Source organism: Oryctolagus cuniculus, chromosome 12 (genome assembly GCF_964237555.1).
Source record: "Oryctolagus cuniculus chromosome 12, mOryCun1.1, whole genome shotgun sequence".
NCBI lineage: Eukaryota > Metazoa > Chordata > Mammalia > Lagomorpha > Leporidae > Oryctolagus > Oryctolagus cuniculus.
In genome coordinates this window covers 78,759,724-78,778,893 of record NC_091443.1, presented here as the reverse complement: position 1 = coordinate 78,778,893, position 19,170 = coordinate 78,759,724, and the positions used below count along the sequence as shown (strand labels likewise).

At 40.3% G+C, this 19,170-nt stretch overlaps 1 protein-coding gene across 6 annotated transcripts in view; it reads left to right on the top strand.

Moving 5' to 3' along the window:
• The window catches only part of RFX7 (regulatory factor X7), a 148,899-nt gene extending 130,232 nt beyond the window's left edge, over positions 1-18,667 (top strand). For 4 of the 6 annotated variants that reach the window (XM_070054228.1, XM_070054230.1, XM_070054231.1 and 1 more), the window contains 5 exons: positions 3,190-3,310; positions 4,624-4,704; positions 5,309-5,516; positions 9,949-10,244; positions 12,516-18,667. In XM_070054228.1, the coding sequence (XP_069910329.1) occupies positions 3,190-3,310; positions 4,624-4,704; positions 5,309-5,516; positions 9,949-10,244; positions 12,516-15,794 (3,985 nt within the window). In that variant the 3' untranslated portion in view covers positions 15,795-18,667. Of the gene's footprint in view, positions 1-3,189; positions 3,311-4,619; positions 4,705-5,308; positions 5,517-9,948; positions 10,245-12,515 lie in introns of all 6 variants that reach the window. The other 2 variants (XM_070054229.1, XM_017348000.3) reach the window with 1 other exon arrangement.
• Positions 18,668-19,170: the final 503 nt, after the last annotated feature.

The window sequence follows — 19,170 nt, the reverse complement described above, 5'->3', positions numbered from 1 at the left end:
AAATCCAACTGCACAACTTCTAAAGTTATTTCCATTATTAAGATTTCACAAAATTCAAGAAACTAAGGACTGACTCTGGGTATTGGTATTGTTTAAATGGAAGCTTTCTGTATTTTTTTTATTTATTTTTTTTTTTTTTTAATTTTTTTGACAGGCAGAGTGGACAGTGAGAGAGAGAGAGACAGAGAGAAAGGTCTTCCTTTGCAGTTGGTTCAGCCCCCAATGGCCGCCGTGGCCGGCGCGCTGCGGCCTGCGCACTGCGCTGATCCGATGGCAGGAACCAGGAGCCAGGTGCTTCTCCTGGTCTCCCATGGGGTGCAGGGCCCAAGCACTTGGGCCGTCCTCCACTGCACTCCCTGGGCACAGCAGAGAGCTGGCCTGGAAGAGGGGCAACCGGGACAGAATCCGGCACCCCGACCGGGACTAGAACCTGGTGTGCCGGCGCCGCAAGGTGGAGGATTAGCCTAGTGAGCCGCGGCACCGGCCTAGCTTTCTGTATTTTTGACGTGTGAGGTGCCGAAGTATTAAATGTTGAATCATAAGCAGCCTTCTCTTCTTCCAACATTGCCTACCATTTAGGAGGAATAATTTGAGCTACTTCTATGTCCACAAATACTTTTAATATTTACCCACTAAAGAGTATTCCGAAGGTGATGTTGTAGAAAAATCTTCATCTTTCAAAGGCTAGAATAAGTATAAATCAAAAGCCAGACAGAATTGGATGATCATTTTGGGTAGTCATCATTCAAGATAAACTATTTGAAATCAGATCTTGTGTTGTTCATATTGCTGCTTAATGTTGTTATTAATTTTCATGGCAAATCTTCCTCCCACCCCTAAGAAAATGTTAGTGTAATAATACATTGAAAACAACATAAGAATCTAAATCATGGAGGGCAAATGCCCTCGTTCTCATTTGAGTTCAATTTTTTAGGCACAAGTGCCAATGCTGTTACAGGAGGCAGCAGATAATGTTTCTTTTTTTGCTTTTTGTTGGTCTTTTGATGTGTTTCTTTAAAGCTTGTTTTAAATATGGCAGATAAGTGGGCTTAATGTGACTCTTAAGCCTTTTTCCTGATGCTGACAATATAGTGGTGAACCAGATAGCTAAGGCCATGACCCAATTCAACTTACAGTGAAATGGAAGATACAAAAAAGTAAATTATTACATAATTATGAATCAGGAGAGAAAGAGGACAGAGTACACTGGTAGAAAATAGAGAGAGGGTGACAAGAAGGCACTGCTTTAGATAGGGTAGAGACCCTTTCAAAGTCATAATTTAAGCTGAGCCTTGAAGGCTAAGTAATGTTCCAAGTAGAGAAAACAACATGTGTCAAGTTGTAAGGTGCCAATAAGTCTAATTTCATTCACTTTTGTTTATTTACTGGAATAAACCATAAAGATGACTAGTTTTGCTTGCTACTGAAATTATATATTGATTGCAGTTTATTTCCATTGTTAGCACCAAAAAATAGTCCACCCTTAACCTTTATACCTTCCGTCGATGACTGAACCAATCAAAGTATTGCATTTAATCTCCATTTAAATACAAGGCTGCTTACACATCCCATATAGGAAATTTTCAATGCATGTTTATTTCACTTTCCTTCTCCCCACGCTCTAGTGTTGTTGAATGTTTGCTGACAACTCCTCCCACCACAAACCCCAGGGATATGTAGGATTTGTTGTAGGGATAGGGAGGAGACATCCAAGACATTGTCTCTATTCCCATTCTTTCTGTATTAAGGCTCCCAGGAGTCTCCACTCCTCCTCACTCTGTCTCAGTTTGACTACTTGAGCTCAGGTCACTTCAGGAATGTTGCCAGGATATTCAGCAGTCTAAGAGAAACCAAGTCTTTGGTACCATTTCACCCCGCCCACCATGCCTCCCACTCATTTTTGTTTCTTTCTGGGTCCTAAGCCCCTCTGTTAGGCTCTCTACTACATGATTTCTTTATCAAGACGCTGCCCTCGTTGATGCTGAATGGGAGGTGAAGTAGGGAAATATGGAATTCCTTTGACTTCCTCTTGTTTGGCATTTCCTGGGTAGTGGTTCTCCTAACATTTAAGAAATGCCTTGGCAGCCAAAGCAAGGTGTGGTTTTGGTCAGCTGCTTAACTGGTAGAGGATTGGCATTCTGCCCATGACTGGCAGCTCTAGAGAAAACAGAACACCTGATTTCAGTAGTAGCGAAGTGTGACTTATGTCTCTGATCCCATATGAAGTTACCTGCCTTACAAAGCAATTCATTTCCTGGCAGGAACAGGTGTAATGGTGTGAGCGGGGAGGGCATCGGGCCTTCAAAGCTTCTCTCTGTGCCTTTGTTTTTTCCATCTTTAGTGAAACTTGAGTGTGTTGGTATAGATGAGCCCCAAAGTCTTAGTTCTAACATACCATGTTTCTGAATTTTCAGTCCTCTTAGTAGTGTTGTCTCTAATGCCAACATGCATGATGTTTATATTGGAAATCATTTCAGTATGTGAGCCTGATACATACATGGAAACAGACCCTACTAGTCAAGCTGGATGGGTACATTCAGCTCGAAGTACAGGTTGAATTGTAGCTGAAAACTTGGTACCAACGTTGTATCTTACTGCAAGTTTCTTTTTTTTGTTTTTGTTTTTGTTTTTGTTTTTTGACAGGCAGAGTGGATAGTGAGAGAGAGAGAGACAGAGAAAGGTCTTCCTTTTGCCATTGGTTCACCCTCCAATGGCCGCCGCGGCCAGCGCGCTGTGGCCGGCGCACAGCACTGATCCGAAGGCAGGAGCCAGGTGCTTCTCCTGGTCTCCCATGGGGTGCAGGGCCCAAGCACGTGGGCCATCCTCCACTGCACTCCCTGGCCACAGCAGAGAGCTGGCCTGGAAGAGGGGCAACCGGGACAGAATCCGGCGGCTCGACCGGGACTAGAACCCGGTGTTCCGGCGCCGCTAGGTGGAGGATTAGCCTAGTGAGCTGCAGCGCTGGCCACTACAAGTTTCTTAAAAGCGATTCTGTATACTCTGAAGGTGAAACCAGCTAAACTTAAGTTAATGCATGTCTCCAAAGAGTGATAGTTATATAAATTATGATGAAGGACTTAAGATTTGCTGCTTTACTTTGTCAGAGGGATCAAATCACGTTGAAGTAACACATTGCTATGTAATTTTGAATTCTGTGACTCTCTAAATTGCTCCCTCCTTCTTTTTCAGGAGCTATTGTGACAATCTTGGTTACCATCCATTAAGTGCTGCTGACTTTGGAAAGATCATGAAAAACGTCTTTCCAAACATGAAGGCACGTCGTTTGGGCACAAGAGGCAAATCTAAATATCCTTTACCGAAATGGTTTTAATAGTCTCTTTGGGTTCTCACTTATTGTAGAACCATCTGTTGTTGTAGTTCAACTGGCAGCTATATTTAGAAATAAATTTAGATCAACAGATATAAACAACTCAAATGTTACTTAGTAGAATGATTACAGATATTATTTTCCCAGCTATTTATCAAACTGCAAAAGAAAGCAAATAATGATTCATTTCTATATTAGGGTTGTGATAGATTCTTACCTGGTTCTGTTGCTGTGAAATATTAATGGTCTGATCTCCATTGCTTTAACAATAAGAATTATTAAATCATACTAAAATTTCACCAATTATAAATTGTATCAAAGTAGAGAAAAAAATGTTAGCTTATTCTGTTCTCTTACCTTTAATTTAGAAACATGGGCATCATTTTGGCCAAAAAAATATATATATACATCATTCAGAAGCATTTCCTAAACGTTTCTTATGAAGCTTGCATTGAAAGATTAATGTTCACCTTAAAGTATTTTTCAGCCAGCTATTTAAAGTGAGTATTAAAATTAAAGCAAGGGCACAGAAAATGTCCTTCATGTGATGAGGAAATGCTTAATGAGCAAACAAAGTAAAGAAGTGAAAATTAAAGTTCTTCCTACTCTTGGAAGAAATTGTGAAATAGAGGGTCTCTGTTAGTAGAAGCACATTTGCTTTCTCCCTGCTCAGCTCTTGGCCTTTTCCAAAGCATAAAATTGGCTACTGTGCAGGAGATGAGAGAAAGGGGGAAGGGGGGAGGCTGCTTTTCTAAAATGGTTCCAGGTGTGTTCTACCCAGTTGTTGCATGACGTGTCCTTGATTCCTGAATACAAACAGAAATGTCGTGATGTGTCTTTGGCATGTTGTAGGCGATAATCCTGTGTGTTTCAGTGGAAAAAGAGAAACGAAAAGGTTAAAACCCTTGTGACACTCTTAAGGGTTGTTTTTGTCCCAGTGCCCTGGGCTAAAGTTTCCCTTCCCTGTGCCAGGTTTCCATCTGGCTATTCCTTTCCTTCTGACCTGTTTGTTACTGGCACAGCATATTAGGAACATTTATTCATAAAATTTATAACAGATGAGAATCATTGCATTTAAGACAGTAATATTTAACATTCCACAAGGACTGTTCCAGTTTAAAAAGAATGAAAGTGTCCAGAGCTCCTAATATTAAGGTTTTTCTTACTGAAGAATTCAGAAAGTGGATGTTATGCTGATTGTATTCTCATTTCATATATGGTTATTTCTCAGGTGCTATCTACATAATCAGTTCATTTAACTTCAAGTACTTTGACCTTAACTATTTATTACATATTGCTACAGTGGACTGAGAAAAAAAGCTTTTGTTCACATGCCAACACTGCCCAACCTTGACTTTCACAAAACTGGAGATGGGGTAAGAAGTACACCTTTTACTTTTAACAACTAGAATAGTACCTTTATATCAGCATTGAAATTCATCCTGCAAAGTATCATTTAGATAAAACCAGGAGCAAGAAACTGTGCCTTTACTAAGTAAATGAGCAAAAAAAACCCACAGTGCCTGAAAAGTATTAGCATGTGTCACCACATTAACATGAAATTTGGGAGAACAAAGACCTAGCATTACTGATTTGTAGATATGTCCATGGTGTATAAGAAAAAAGTCATAGGAGAATATCTACAGCATATATATTTTTCAGAAGAAAAAAATGTGATAACTGGCATAGTTTGTTTTATTGCTATTAGAAAAGGCTTTTAGATTCAAAACATCTATTGATCTTCATCTGTGGTTAATACTCATTTTAAAAGTTTTTCATAATGCGCTGATTGCTATATACTGGAGGGTAGGAGTTTCTTACTTGCAAAGGAGTTGTTGTCTGCCAACAGGTTACCTCATTGTGCTTTCATACAACAGATTTAGATTTTATCTCCTAATTAAGAGTGCGTATCTGGTATATGCTTCGATTTAATGTCTCTGAATTGTCTTTAGAAGTTCACTCGTCTTTTTCCTTGTCTAGTTGGAAGGAGCTGAGCCTTCTGGGCAGCTTCAGAACATTGACGAGGAAGTTCTGTCTTCCGCTTGCCGCCTTGTGTGTGAGTGGGCCCAGAAAGTGTTAAGCCAGCCATTTGACACAGTCTTGGAATTAGCCCGCTTCCTTGTCAAAAGTCACTATATAGGCACCAAGTCAATGGCAGCTCTAACTGTGATGGCAGCAGCACCAGCAGGTATGAAATTATTGCTTATATGCTAAAACTAACTGAGGTATTACTCTGTTTACCATTGGTCACAAAAGAAGTATTTGACCAAAGAGCTTCATCCTTTTAGTATTTCTGTAAGTTCACTCTTACTCCACTGCACACTAAATTTTTTTTTAAGATTGATTTATTTATTTGAAAGTCAGAGTTACACAGAGAGAAGGAGAGGCAGAGAGAGGAAGAGGTCTTCCATCCGCTGGTTCACTCCCCAATTGGCCACAATGGCCGGATCTATGCCGGTCTGAAGCCAGGAGCCAAGAGCTTCTTCAGGGTCTCCCACATGGGTTCAGGGGCCCAAGGACTTGGACCATCTTCTACTGCTTTCCCAGGCCATGGCAGAGAGCTGGATCGAAAGAGAAGCAGCCAGGACTCAAACTGGCTCCCATATGGGATGCCGGCACTGCAGGCAGCAGCTTTACGTGCTCCACCACAGCGCCGGCCCCTTCACACTAAATTTTAATGAGTTTCTTGAACCAACAAAATAAAAATAATCCTTTGATTATAAAGTCTAATATTATATTTTTATAGGTTGGTCCATTGGAATATAAAACTATTTCGATGTAGGCCTTTGGCACAGTAGTTAAGACACTGCTTGGGACTACCTCATCCCATGTCAGAGTACCTGGGTTCAAGTTTACCTCCACTTCCAGTTCCAGCTTCCCACTAATGCACACCCTGGGAGCAGCAATAATGGCTCAAGTACTTGGGTCACTGCCACCCACGTGGGACACGTAGATGGAGTTCCAGGGTCCTGGCTCCCACCTGGCCTGGCCCTGGCTATTTCAGGCATTTGGGAAGTGCACCAGTGGATGGAACATCCCCCTCTGCTTCTCTGTCGGTGTGTCTCTCTACCTTTCAAATAAATAAAAAATTTAAAAAACCAGAACTTTAAAAAAAATAGAAATTAAATGATTTGAATTCTCCAGCAGATGTTTTATTAATTTTCCTATTACTATTTTTTAAATTTAAAGCATATATGTATCTAAATTAACTACTAGAATTAAGATCATGCTAAATTTGAAATTCAATGCTACTCTTTCTCTACCTCTCCAATAGATGAAAGTAAATTTAAAGCCAGGTAGGGGGAGCGGGGAAGGTGCAGGCATAGCAGTTGAGATGCCCACATCTCATCTCAGAACACCTGAGTTCAAGTCCTGAGCTCCACTGCCAAGTCTAGCTTCCTGCTGATACACACCCTGGGAGGCAGCAGGTGATGGTTCAAGTAATTGGGTCCCTGCCACCCACCTAAGAGACTTGGGTTGAGTTCCCGGCTCCCAGGATTTGGGGAGTTAGCCAGTGAATGGTAATATTTTCTTGATTAGATTTAGTTGTAGATATAGATATATAGGTAGATCTCTGTGTCTCAAATAAATAAAATTTACATTAGACTCCTATTCCAGAAACTAATGCTCATAAATAAAATGATCATTGTGCACCATGATAGATAAATTTGTCTCACAAACTTCTTTTGAGACATTACTGTAAAATAAGGAGGAATATTAACATGAAATAATATTGATGGAATAAATGTACCCTCCCAAGTGAATAGCTGTGTGTGTCAGTTCTGATGAAATTTTTAATGTCTTTTTAAGTCATACTTCATAAACCTAAAGGGTGAAGAAATTGCTTTCTAACTCTAGAAAGTTAACATCTCTATGAAAGAACACATCCTACCATGAAACTTGTTTTCCAAGGCCTTTTTATTAAATATTTTTAAATATACAATAGATGTATCCTAGCCAGAATTGTAGTCTCTTAATTCACTTCTTTTTTTTAGTATCGTAACTTGTACATTTTAATATTAGTTTTCTTTAGCTTTACGTTTATCAGAAGCTTTAAGCATCTCTTTGTGTGTACGTGACCCACCCTCTCTCATTTTATGGTCAGTAGAAAATCCATTTTAACACAGTCTCCACAAGAGCTAGTCATAATTTTTCCTGGGTACATGTAAGCTGTGTGACCTAAATCTGTTCATTTCTTCTTACCAATAAGCAGGCAAATGCTTGGCCTGAAGTAGCTAACTAGGTGACTCACATATGTTACTTATCTGATTCCCCCAGCAGGCCAAAAAGATAGGTGATACTTATCCCCAGTTTGCAGCTCAAGAAACAGGGAGGGTAAGGAACTTTTCCATGAGTAAATAAGTACCAGAGGGGCCGGCGCCGTGACGCAGTAGGTTAATCCTCCGTCTGCAGTGCCGGCATCCCATATGGGTGCTGGGTTCTAGTCCTGGTTGCTCCTCTTCCAGTCCAGCTCTCTGCTGTGGCTTGGGAAAGCAGTAGAAGATGGCCCAAGTGCTTGGGCCCCTGCACCCGCATGGGAGACTGGGAGGAAGCACCTGGCTCCTGGCTTCGGATCGCCACAGCTCCAGCCGATGCGGCCATCTGGGGAGTGAACCAACAGAAGGAAGACCTTTCTCTCTGTCTCTCCCTCTCACTGTCTATAACTCTACCCCTCAAATAAATAAATAAAATCTTTAAAAAAATAAGTACCAGAGCCAGGGTTTGAATCCTGATTTCCCTGTTTACTGCAAAGCACAGGTTGACTGAGTTATACCTTACTGTCTTCTTACCTTCTGGCAAAATGAGGCATTAGAAGACATGGACCCTTGACATTCTGTTTCCTCTGCCCATACTGAGAGTGAGCAGAGTTCTTGGATGCAAGGTTGAAGACCCAGGAGGAGGCATCACGGGGAAAAAAAACAAGACTCTCTCTGTAATATTTCCTACATTGTTCACAAGTCTCACTGAAAGAAATCTTGAATGAATAATGAATCAATTTTTAAAGGGTAAAAAAAAGTGTGGGGTTTTTTAAAGTATTAAAAATTACATAAACAGATACTTCAAAAAATTTGTGAAAAATGAAGTAAAAGATGAGTTTACTTTGATGCAAAAAATTTGAAATCCAGGCAGTTTTTTTGTAATATGCATTTTTCATGAACTTATGTAAAACCCCTCATACGTAAATAGGTGTTTTTCTCTGTTTTTAAAGCAACCAGCCTGGGAGGCTAAATGCTTTACCAGTTGTAAGATGACTCAAAGCATTTTTTTAATCACTCCTTTAATTTTGTTCTCAGCCATTAATATTATTTTTTAAAATATCCTTGGTAGTAGATTAATTTTCATCCTTTGAAGGTGAATTTTATTTTTTTATAAATATAGTGTCCATATTAAGAACAGGTTGTGTTACAAATGTCCTTTTGTAAGTCAGCTGCTTGGAACCCGTTCCCGTCTAGAAATCCTGGCAGGAGGGATAAGACAGCCACGCTGTGAGCCGCGGGCGGAGGCTCTCCAGGGTGCAGGTGCTGAGAGGCTGAGCTCAGGGGTGGCAGCTAAGAGGGAAGAGTACAATTTGGGCTGGATTTCCAAAGAAAAAGTGGTACCTAAGTGATCGAAAGGGGTCAGAAAGGTGAAGGATTATTAAGGAGAGAGTGTGTGGGAGAGACTTAGGAGTCTTCTTGTTCTCTCCCTGCCCGCCCCGTCCCCAGGTTGTGGCTATGGACTAGACTGATGGAGAGCAGCAGGGGCAAGGAAGAGCAGGGCTTCCCAGCAGGACTGTGCTGTCCTCCCCTCTCCTCTCTCTCCTGCCTTTGCTGACCACAGCTTGCTCTCGCATGCTCTCAGTGCCGCAACCTAAGTGTGAAAAGAACTTTTGAAAAAGATAAATTTTTATTACTCAATCAGATTTTTTCCAATTTATGTCTTGCTCATTTTATCATTTTTTGCCCACTGGCTTTGTTTTTATTTATTTATTATTATGACAAAAGAAAACTTGATGTAGTAATACAATAAATTCCCACTACTGTTTTAGTTTTCTTAATTGCACTTTTTCAGAAGATGTTGACCTTAAGAATTTCTGCTTCTTAATTTCTTCTGTGTCATACTGGAACAACCAGCAATTAAAATAGTAGTACCTATTTTTATGAATTACTAGTAGGATCCAAAACAATTTCCCCATATAAATTTTCTTCTAAGATGTGGAGTGGTGTCAGCAGATATTTATTAAATGCCTCTGTGGACTGAATATTGAAATCATGAAAATGCTTAAGTTTCAGATTAGAGAAGAGGGCAAAAAAATACTGATGTGATAAATATTGTCTTGGTGTTTACCTTAGCTCTTGCACATTCATGTTGTGGCTTACTCTCTTCAGAATTATCTGTTAGTGTTACTGTAACTGAAACTCACCTGAGTTAAACCATATTTTACAGTGTCAATACCATATTGATAAAGGTTTATAAATTGGAAGTCTAATCCTTGTTTTTATCAAAGAAATCACAAATGATAATTTTCTGGTTTGGTTGCACTGCCCAGTAGATGGCCACATATTCAAAGAAATTGAATTTTAACTACCTTCTATAAAAGGCGAGTACTTACTTTAGCATTCCTTTCTGTTTATTTGCAGGAATTAAAGGAATTCCCCAGCCTTCTGCATTTATACCTACAGCTGAAAGTAATTCCTTTCAGCCTCAAGTGAAGACTTTGCCATCTCCTATTGATGCTAAACAGCAACTGCAACGGAAAATCCAGAAGAAGCAGCAAGAACAGAAATTACAGTCCCCTTTGCCAGGAGAATCCTCAGCAAAAAAATCAGAAGGCTCTACAGCCAATGGCGTGGCTAATCTTCCCAATGGAAATCCTGCAATCCTGTCTCCTCAACCTATTGGTATCGTTGTGGCAGCTGTCCCTAGTCCCATTCCGGTAATATCATTAAATAACATTTGGCCTTACTGGGTTGGTGGGAAATCAGTGGTTTAGTTAAGACTCAGGTGAGGGGTGGGTGTTTGGCCTAGCAGTTAAGATGTGAATTGAGATTCCCACATCTGCTATGGGAATGCCTGGGTTCAAGTCCTGGGTCTGCTGTCTACTCCAGATTCTTGTTAATGTGCACTCAGAGAGACAGCAGGTGATGGCTGAATTACTTAGGCCCTGTCACCCATGTGGGAGACCCAGACTGAGTTCTCAGCTTCCAGCATTGGCCTGTCCAGCCCTGGCCATTGCAGGCACTTGGAGAGTGAACTAGCTCCCTGTGTGTGTGTGTGTGTGTGTGTGTATCTCATTTTTTCTGCGTCTCAAATATACAAAGTAGTTAATTAATTTTAAAAAGTGGAAGGTAAGAAGGAGATAAGTTTAAGTTGTAGATATATTCATAACTTGGGACCAGCGTGTAGAGCCGTGAGCTAGGCTGCTGCCTGGGATTCTGGCATCCCATATCAGAGTGCCAGTTGAAGTCCCAGCTGCTCTGCTTCCAGTCCAGCTCTCTCGTGATGCACCTGAGAAAATAGCAGGCGATGGCCCAAGTATTTGGGCCCCTGCAACTCCCATGGGAGACCCAGACTGAACTACGGGCTCTGGACTTCAGCTTGGACCAGCCCCAGCCATTGCAGCCATTTGAGGGGTGAACCAGTGGATGGAAGATCTCTCTCTGTTCCTCTCTCTCTCCCTCCCTCCCTCCCCCCATTTCTCTCTTTCCCTGCCTCCCTCCTTCCCTCTCTCTTTCTCTCTGCTTTCTATCTCTCCCTTCCTCCCTCCCTCCTTCCCACTCTGCCTTTCAAATAAAATAAATCTTAAAAAAAAAAAAAAAAACCACTCATAAACTGACACTTGTCTTTGGTGCACTTCAATCATTTATCTTTCACTCTAGATAGATATTGTTATCACAAAGTGAGCCATGAGATTAACTTAATGAAAAAGTAAAGATCTAAGACCTACAAAGTATGCGTATAATCAGTCAGAGCTTTATGTAACAATGAGTCACTTTCAGATTGTTTGTCCCTGGACGAGTGACATGCAAACTTTTTGTAGTTTAAACATTTTTCCTTTTAACATTCAGATGGGACAGAATTGTGATATGTATTTATAATACTTTAACATAGGCTCTCTCTGTGACATGCTAGATATAGGAATAGGAACTTGGACAAGTCCCTTTGTGACTCCAAGTTTATTTCCTTATCTGTAATAGTTTCCTATCTCACAGCTGAGGATATAATGAAGGACTTTTAAATGAGAGTGCATCATGCTGAAATAAAGTACTGTATGGTAATATTGAGAATATTATTAAGGAGATATTTCATCTTGTGTTTCTTGTTCTTATCATTCTCATATCACTCAAATCATTAAAACATGAATACTAGGAACCACTCTGTTCACTGTAGAGCAAACTTGGGTAGACAGTTCAGGACCTTTTTCAAAGGTTTAGTTACTAAAGTCCAAGGTAGAAGAATTGTGTTTTTTTTTTTTTTAAAGATTGATTGATTTGAAAGACAAAGTTACAGAGAGAGAGAGAAAGACACAGAGAAAAAGAGATCTTCATCTGCTAATGCACTCCCAAAAGACTGCCGTGGCTGGGGCTGGGCCGGGCCAAAGCCAGAAACCAGGAACTCCATTCAGGTCTCTCACAGAGGGTGGCAGGGGCTCAGGCACTTGAACCATCTGCTGCTGCTTTTCCAGGCACATTAGCAGAGAGCTGGAGTGGAAGTGGAGCAGCCAGAACTTGAACTGGTCCTCATGTGATGCCAGCACTACAGGTGGCGGATTAACCTGCTGCACCACAACACCAGCCCCCAAGGAGGGGGGGCTGATATGATAGTATCTGATATGACAGTATCTCCTTCGAGCCATCTTCTTGACATAGCTTCTTTAAGATCTTTTCCTATAACTTCCTTAAATCATTTCAGTAAGTGTTCATCCCAGGTATAAAGTTTTTAGTCTCATTTACAGAAAAGCATCTAATGATGTTCTCATGTGTTACTGTATTTTGTACCACATTGTATCATGGTTGCATTTATTAAAATATCTATCTGGTTATATAGAACCTCCTCTAGAATAACTCTTCCAACATAGGAATCGTCTTTATTTTTCTCTTTAACAGTAACATTTAATAAATGCCTCACTATCACAGAGACAAACAAGCTACTGTGTATGTCCTACACTTGTTTAGTCTGGTGTTTTTTGTTTTCCCTCTTTTGACAGGTCCAGCGGACCAGGCAGTTGGTAACTTCACCGAGTCCAGTGAGTTCATCTGATGGCAAAGTTCTTCCCCTCAACGTGCAGGTGGTCACTCAGCACATGCAGTCTGTGAAGCAGGCACCAAAGACTCCGCAGAACGTTCCAGCCAGTCCTGGGGGGGATCGTTCTGCCCGGCACCGCTATCCTCAGATTTTACCCAAACCAGCCAACACCAGTGCGCTCACCATCCGCTCTCCAACCACTGTCCTCTTTACCAGTAGCCCCATCAAGACTGCTGTTGTGCCCGCTTCACACATGAGTTCTCTAAATGTGGTGAAAATGACAACAATATCCCTCACGCCCAGCAACAGTAATGCCCCTCTTAAACATTCTGCCTCAGTCAACAGTGCTACAGGAACGACTGAAGACTCCAGGAGCGTCCCACAGATCAAGAGTGGTTCTGTTGTTTCTCTTCAGTCTCCGGGCTCTAGGACCAGCAGCACTGGGGGAACTTCCACTGTGGAAGTCAAAATGGAACCCGAAACATCAGCAGATGAGCATCCTGTGCAGTGCCAAGAGAACTCCGACGGGGCTAGGGCTCCCCAAGCAACACCTAGTGCCCTTACAGGGCAGAAAAGTAATACAGAGGGAGCAGCGCAAAAACCTTCCAGTGAAGGCCCCGTGGACATCAAAGCAACTAAGGTCTGTGACCAGAGGACCAAATGTAAAAGTCGCTGTAATGAGATTCTGCCAGGCACTTCAACAGGCAATAATCAAAGCACTGTCACTCTCCCAGTTACCACTCAGAACTTAACTTTCACCAGCACCAGCTCACCATCTAATGGTGACTCAATAAATAAAGACCCTAAATTATGCACTAAAAGTCCACGGAAACGACTGTCTTCTACATTACAAGAGTCCCAGGTGCCTCCTGTAAAGAAACCAATTGTGGAACAGCTTTCTGCAGTTGTCATAGAAGGTCAGAAACCAGGCAGTGTTAAGAAGGACCAAAAGGTTCCACATTCAGGGAAAACAGAAAGTTCAACAGCAGGTGCTCAGATTCCTAGCAAAGTATCAATAACTGTCAATTCACACATAGTGGAAAATCAACCCTTGAATTCTTCTGCCCTTATTATCAGTGATTCAGCTTTGGAACAGCAGACAACACCATCATCATCTCCAGACATAAAAGTAAAACTTGAAAGGAGTGTCTTTCTCTTGGACACAGATTCTAAACCAGATGGCAGCTTTAATCCAAATGAGTGGCAACAGGTCACTAAGGATTCTGAGTTCATATCTGCCAGCTGTGAGCAACAGCAAGATATCAGTGTTATGACAATTCCTGAGCACTCTGATATCAATGACTTAGAGAAGTCCGTTTGGGAGTTAGAAGGAATTCCACAGGACACATACAGCCAGCAGCTACACACCCAGATGCAAGAATCTTCTTTGAATCAAATACAAGCACATTCTTCAGATCAGTTACCTCTTCAGTCCGAACTGAAGGAGTTCGAGCCTTCTGTTTCCCAGACAAATGAGAGCTACTTTCCTTTTGATGATGAACTTACACAAGATAGTATTGTGGAAGAGCTGGTGCTTATGGAGCAGCAAATGTCAATGAACAATTCGCATTCTTATGGTAACTGTTTGGGAATGACCCTTCAGAACCAGTCAGTAACTCCAGGAGCTCCCATGTCATCTCATACCTCTAGCACCCACTTCTATCATTCAATCCATAGCAACGGCACACCAATCCACACACCCACACCAACTCCTACACCAACCCCAACCCCAACCCCAACCCCAACTCCCACATCCGAAATGATTGCTGGATCTCAGAGTCTGTCTCGGGAGAGCCCTTGCTCCAGGCTAGCCCAGACGACACCTGTGGATAGTGCTTTAGGAAGTAGCCGACACACACCCATTGGTACTCCACATTCTAACTGCAGCAGTAGCGTCCCTCCCAGCCCTGTTGAATGCAGGAATCCATTTGCATTCACCCCAATAAGCTCCAGTATGGCCTATCATGATGCCAGCATTGTCTCAAGTAGTCCTGTGAAACCAATGCAAAGACCCATGGCCACACACCCTGACAAAACCAAGCTTGAATGGATGAATAATGGGTATAGTGGGGTTGGTAATTCATCAGTTTCTGGCCATGGCATTCTCCCAAGCTATCAGGAACTCGTGGAAGACCGTTTCAGGAAACCTCATGCTTTTGCTGTGCCTGGGCAGTCTTACCAGTCTCAGTCCCGACACCATGACACTCATTTTGGTCGTTTGACTCCTGTCTCTCCTGTGCAGCATCAAGGTGCCACTGTAAATAACACCAACAAACAGGAGGGTTTTGCCGTCCCTGCCCCTCTTGATAATAAAGGAACTAATTCATCCGCCAGCAGCAACTTCAGGTGCCGGAGTGTGAGCCCCGCTGTCCATCGCCAACGTAATCTTAGTGGAAGCACCCTCTACCCAGTGTCTAATATCCCACGGTCCAATGTGACCCCCTTTGGAAGTCCGGTAACCCCCGAAGTTAACGTTTTCACAAATGTTCACGCAGACACATGTGCCAACAACATAGCTCAAAGAAGTCAGTCAGTTCCATTAACAGTCATGATGCAGACAGCTTTCCCAAATGCTCTTCAGAAGCAAACAAACAGTAAAAAAATAACCAATGTGTTGTTGAGTAAACTTGATTCTGACAATGATGATGCAGTGAGAGGTTTGGGAATGAACAATCTGCCCTCCAATTACACGGCGAGGATGAATCTCACTCAGATCCTGGAAACTTCCACTGTTTTTCCTAGTGCCAATCCACAGAATATGATCGACTCCAGCACTTCTGTTTATGAATTTCAAACACCATCTTACCTCACCAAAAGTGATAGCACCGATCAGATCAGTTTTTCTCCTGGAGATAATCAAGCACAATCTGAAATTGGAGAGCAACAATTAGATTTCACTAGCACTGTTAAAGACCTGCTGAGTGGAGACAGCTTGCAAAGCAACCAGCAGCTGGTGGGTCAGGTGGCGTCTGATCTCACTAACGCTGCCTCTGATTTCTCTAGTGACATTAGGTTGTCTTCTGAGCTCTCAGGCAGCATCAATGATTTGAACACTTTAGACCCAAATCTACTGTTTGATCCAGGTCGTCAGCAGGGACAAGATGATGAAGCTACACTGGAAGAATTAAAGAACGACCCATTATTTCAACAAATCTGCAGTGAATCCATGAACTCCATGACTTCATCAGGTTTTGAGTGGATAGAAAGCAAGGACCATCCTACTGTTGAAATGTTGGGTTAAATTGTGTTTTATAATATGTAGCACACTGTATCTAAAGACATATGTATTGTATTTGTCTTAATGGAAGTGCCTCCCGCAGCAGAAACACTTACTATTAATTGTGACATTTTAAAAGCGTTTGCTGCAGAAGTGGTTTCTTCTTCAGTAGGAAATGGTTAGACTTGCCTCAGTTCTTAACAAGTTTCTGAAGACAGTAGGCTGTAGAAGAGCAAGTATTAGGTTTTTAAATTTTATAATGTTCCCCATTTAATCACATTGTTTGCTAGTAAAGAATTGACTAGCCAGCTTTTACAAGAGCAGTCTAGATCTTTATTTTGTATAAGTTCATTTTAATTCATCAGTTAATCTACACAGGATTCTGAAGAAACCATCAGTTTTAGGTATAGCTATTTTGTTGTTGGCATTATCTTTTAGATAAGAAATCATAGCGAAGATGAACTGTAGACGAGAAGGTCTTCCTTGACACAGGGATAATATTCAGGTTATTATAAATATTTAGGCTTGAAGCATAGAGCTACTGTAGGATGGAGAATCTCTGTAGGACTTTCTGAGGCTTCAGTACCATTTATACCCACAATGAAGGGCTTAACTAGGAGAGAAAATGGAAAATTAAGTATTAAGGAAAGCAAAAGCTGCACTAAAATTTTTAAGAGGAAAAACTAGTAGCCATTTATACTTGTGACCTTGCATTAGTCTTATTTTAAAATGTTGATTTTAGTATGGAGCTAGCAAACAGAGATGCACAGGCACACACATACACACACACATGCACACACACAAGTCATTATTAACTCTAGAATGTAATTTAATGGAATAAATACAAGTATGTTAGAAAAATGTTTCATATTTTATTATTTACTAGTTGAGATAGGGATCTTAGAAGGAAAAACATTTTAATTTCAACAAAATGGTTGAATGTACATATTAAAATTCTATTTAAGATTTATTTTGAGGTTTTTCATTATAAATATTCTTTAGTAACCAGTTTTTTCCTCCTCCATTTAGTGACTGACTCCTTCACTCCTGCTGAATATAGGAATGCAGTTTGATCATGGGATCCATTTGAAAAACAAATAAGCAAGGAGATAACAAACTGAATGAGAAACGTTTTACCACCTAAGGTCTGAAGCCACATATCTTTATATATCTGATAAAACAAAGGGGATATCAGTAGTACTTGAAGAAGAGGAGCATTTTATTACATGCTTAATTTATTTATTGTGATAACCACAATTGCAAAAGAAGCAAAGCACTCAGGATTTGTTTTAAAATGTTTCTCTCTATGGCTCCCATTTTGTTTTATGGATAATATTTATGAATTTCACATTGACACAAATCTGCTCACTAGTTGACAGCTCCATTTAAGTGTGTTTCAAGATAACTTTCAAAGAGGTTTTTTAATTGCCAGTAAGTTTTTAAAGCTAACATTAACCCGTTTGCTTTGCTACCTTGAACCTAGCTAGGCTTTTTATTTTTGACCTTCATTAGAAAGCCAATCAGAAAACTACAATCAATGAATATTTAACAAATGTGATGAAAGGTTTAATTTAATAAGTTTTCATTGTTCAATAAATTTGCAAGCTAGGGTATTAACATATTTTGATAAATAACTGGTGCTAGCATTGGCTCAGAGGTTTATATATTGGTATGTCCTAGTTATTGGCATTTGTGTGTGTTTGCTGTTATCTTGATTTAATGATCTGTTAGATTTTTTTTCCTTGATGCTAGTATTTCTTCACTGTACATTGAGACACAGCACTACTGCACACCAAAGTATGCAATACCCAAAGGAAACTGTGTGATTTCTTTTAACAAATGATGGGAGCCTTTCTATATGAGATACTCTGAAAAGGAGATTTTGAGGCCATTCTAATCCCTTGTTTACATTATTAGCTTCCTACTAATATAAAAATAATGGAAATCTTTTTTGATAAAAATACTAAGACTGGAGGATTTTTAACCCCCTGTACAGTATCGCAGCAAACTCTTTAAATTTGATTGAATTCGTCCAGCAAACTTTCTGGGGTTCTATATTGCACTAAATTTGTTGAACCTGTGGTAGGCACATCTCTTAGGATAAATGCAACCAATACAGTCCACAGATTAAACTTTTTAAATGTGTTTCATTATGAAAAGACAAAATGTCATCAAAGTGACAGATAAAATTGTCTTATGTAGCAATGTGCATTGATCTCAATGAGATATTTCTATTTCTTATTCTCTTACATGAGAATATTACAGCAGGAAGAATTAAGTTTAGTTTGCTTCACCATGTTAATACATGATCACAAAATGTGCATGAGTGTTATTGACTTATCTTGTACAGTACTAGGTATTCCTGTAACCACTTTTTTTTTCTTGGCTGTATTGAAACTGGTTCACTGTTAACCAGGCAAGCATAGTTATTCACAAGTTATTTACTTTTTTATGTTTACTAATTCTGCTTAGTTATTGTTGAATATGTTCTTTTCTGAGATTATTTTCATTGTTTTGATGTTTAAAACATTTTGCATACTGTTTATCATGATAAGACTTCATGAAGTAAATAATTTTGCATATAATTGCAATAAGCACTGACTTTTGAACTGAAAAGAAGGAAAGTGTTTTTTGTGCAGTGCATCTGAGGTTCAAATAATAGTCTTGTACTACAATGTGCTTTACTACATCATAAATGACAAAAACAAGCCCTGTTTCATGTTTTCATTTAGTGCAAAAAAGTCAGACTTCCCCCAGTGTTCTGTTGTCTGTTGTACCTGCTGAAACTACAGTAGTTGAATATCGCGGTAGCATTTCAGTTCTCTTTTTTTATTGAAAGTGCTCAAAAATTGTTTTTTAAATGTTTTCAAAAACAATTAAAAACATTTTATATTAAACTGACTGGATCTTAAGGTGATTTGTGGGATGTATTTTATTTAGACAATGTGTTGTTTTCTAGATAGACCCAATGCTGTTGTGTGATCTCATAACGTTTGAGGAAGTGGATAAAAATCAGCACAAGGCAGAATGGTGCTCTGCCAGTGATCCCAACAAATACACAAATATTTCATGCATTGGAACCCTGCTGTTCACTTGATATCTGTTGCCAATGAATGGTACATGGCATAGAGCTTTATGTTGTCTTTAAAAAAAAGGGGGTACCTTCTCTTTTGTTCTTTCACATAAGGTGAGCTTTAAAATGTTAGCCTATGGAGTGCCTACATAGAGGTATCCCTGGATTTTGAACAGAAAAATAATAGAAAGGGGGACAATGTGAACGCACAGCTTTGTTCAAAACCAATATAAATATTTCCATTAACTAGAAATACAGAATGCTAACTATATTGAACTGAAGCCAGAACCTAGGATGCGAGTCCAGGAAGCAGGCAGAAACAGCCAG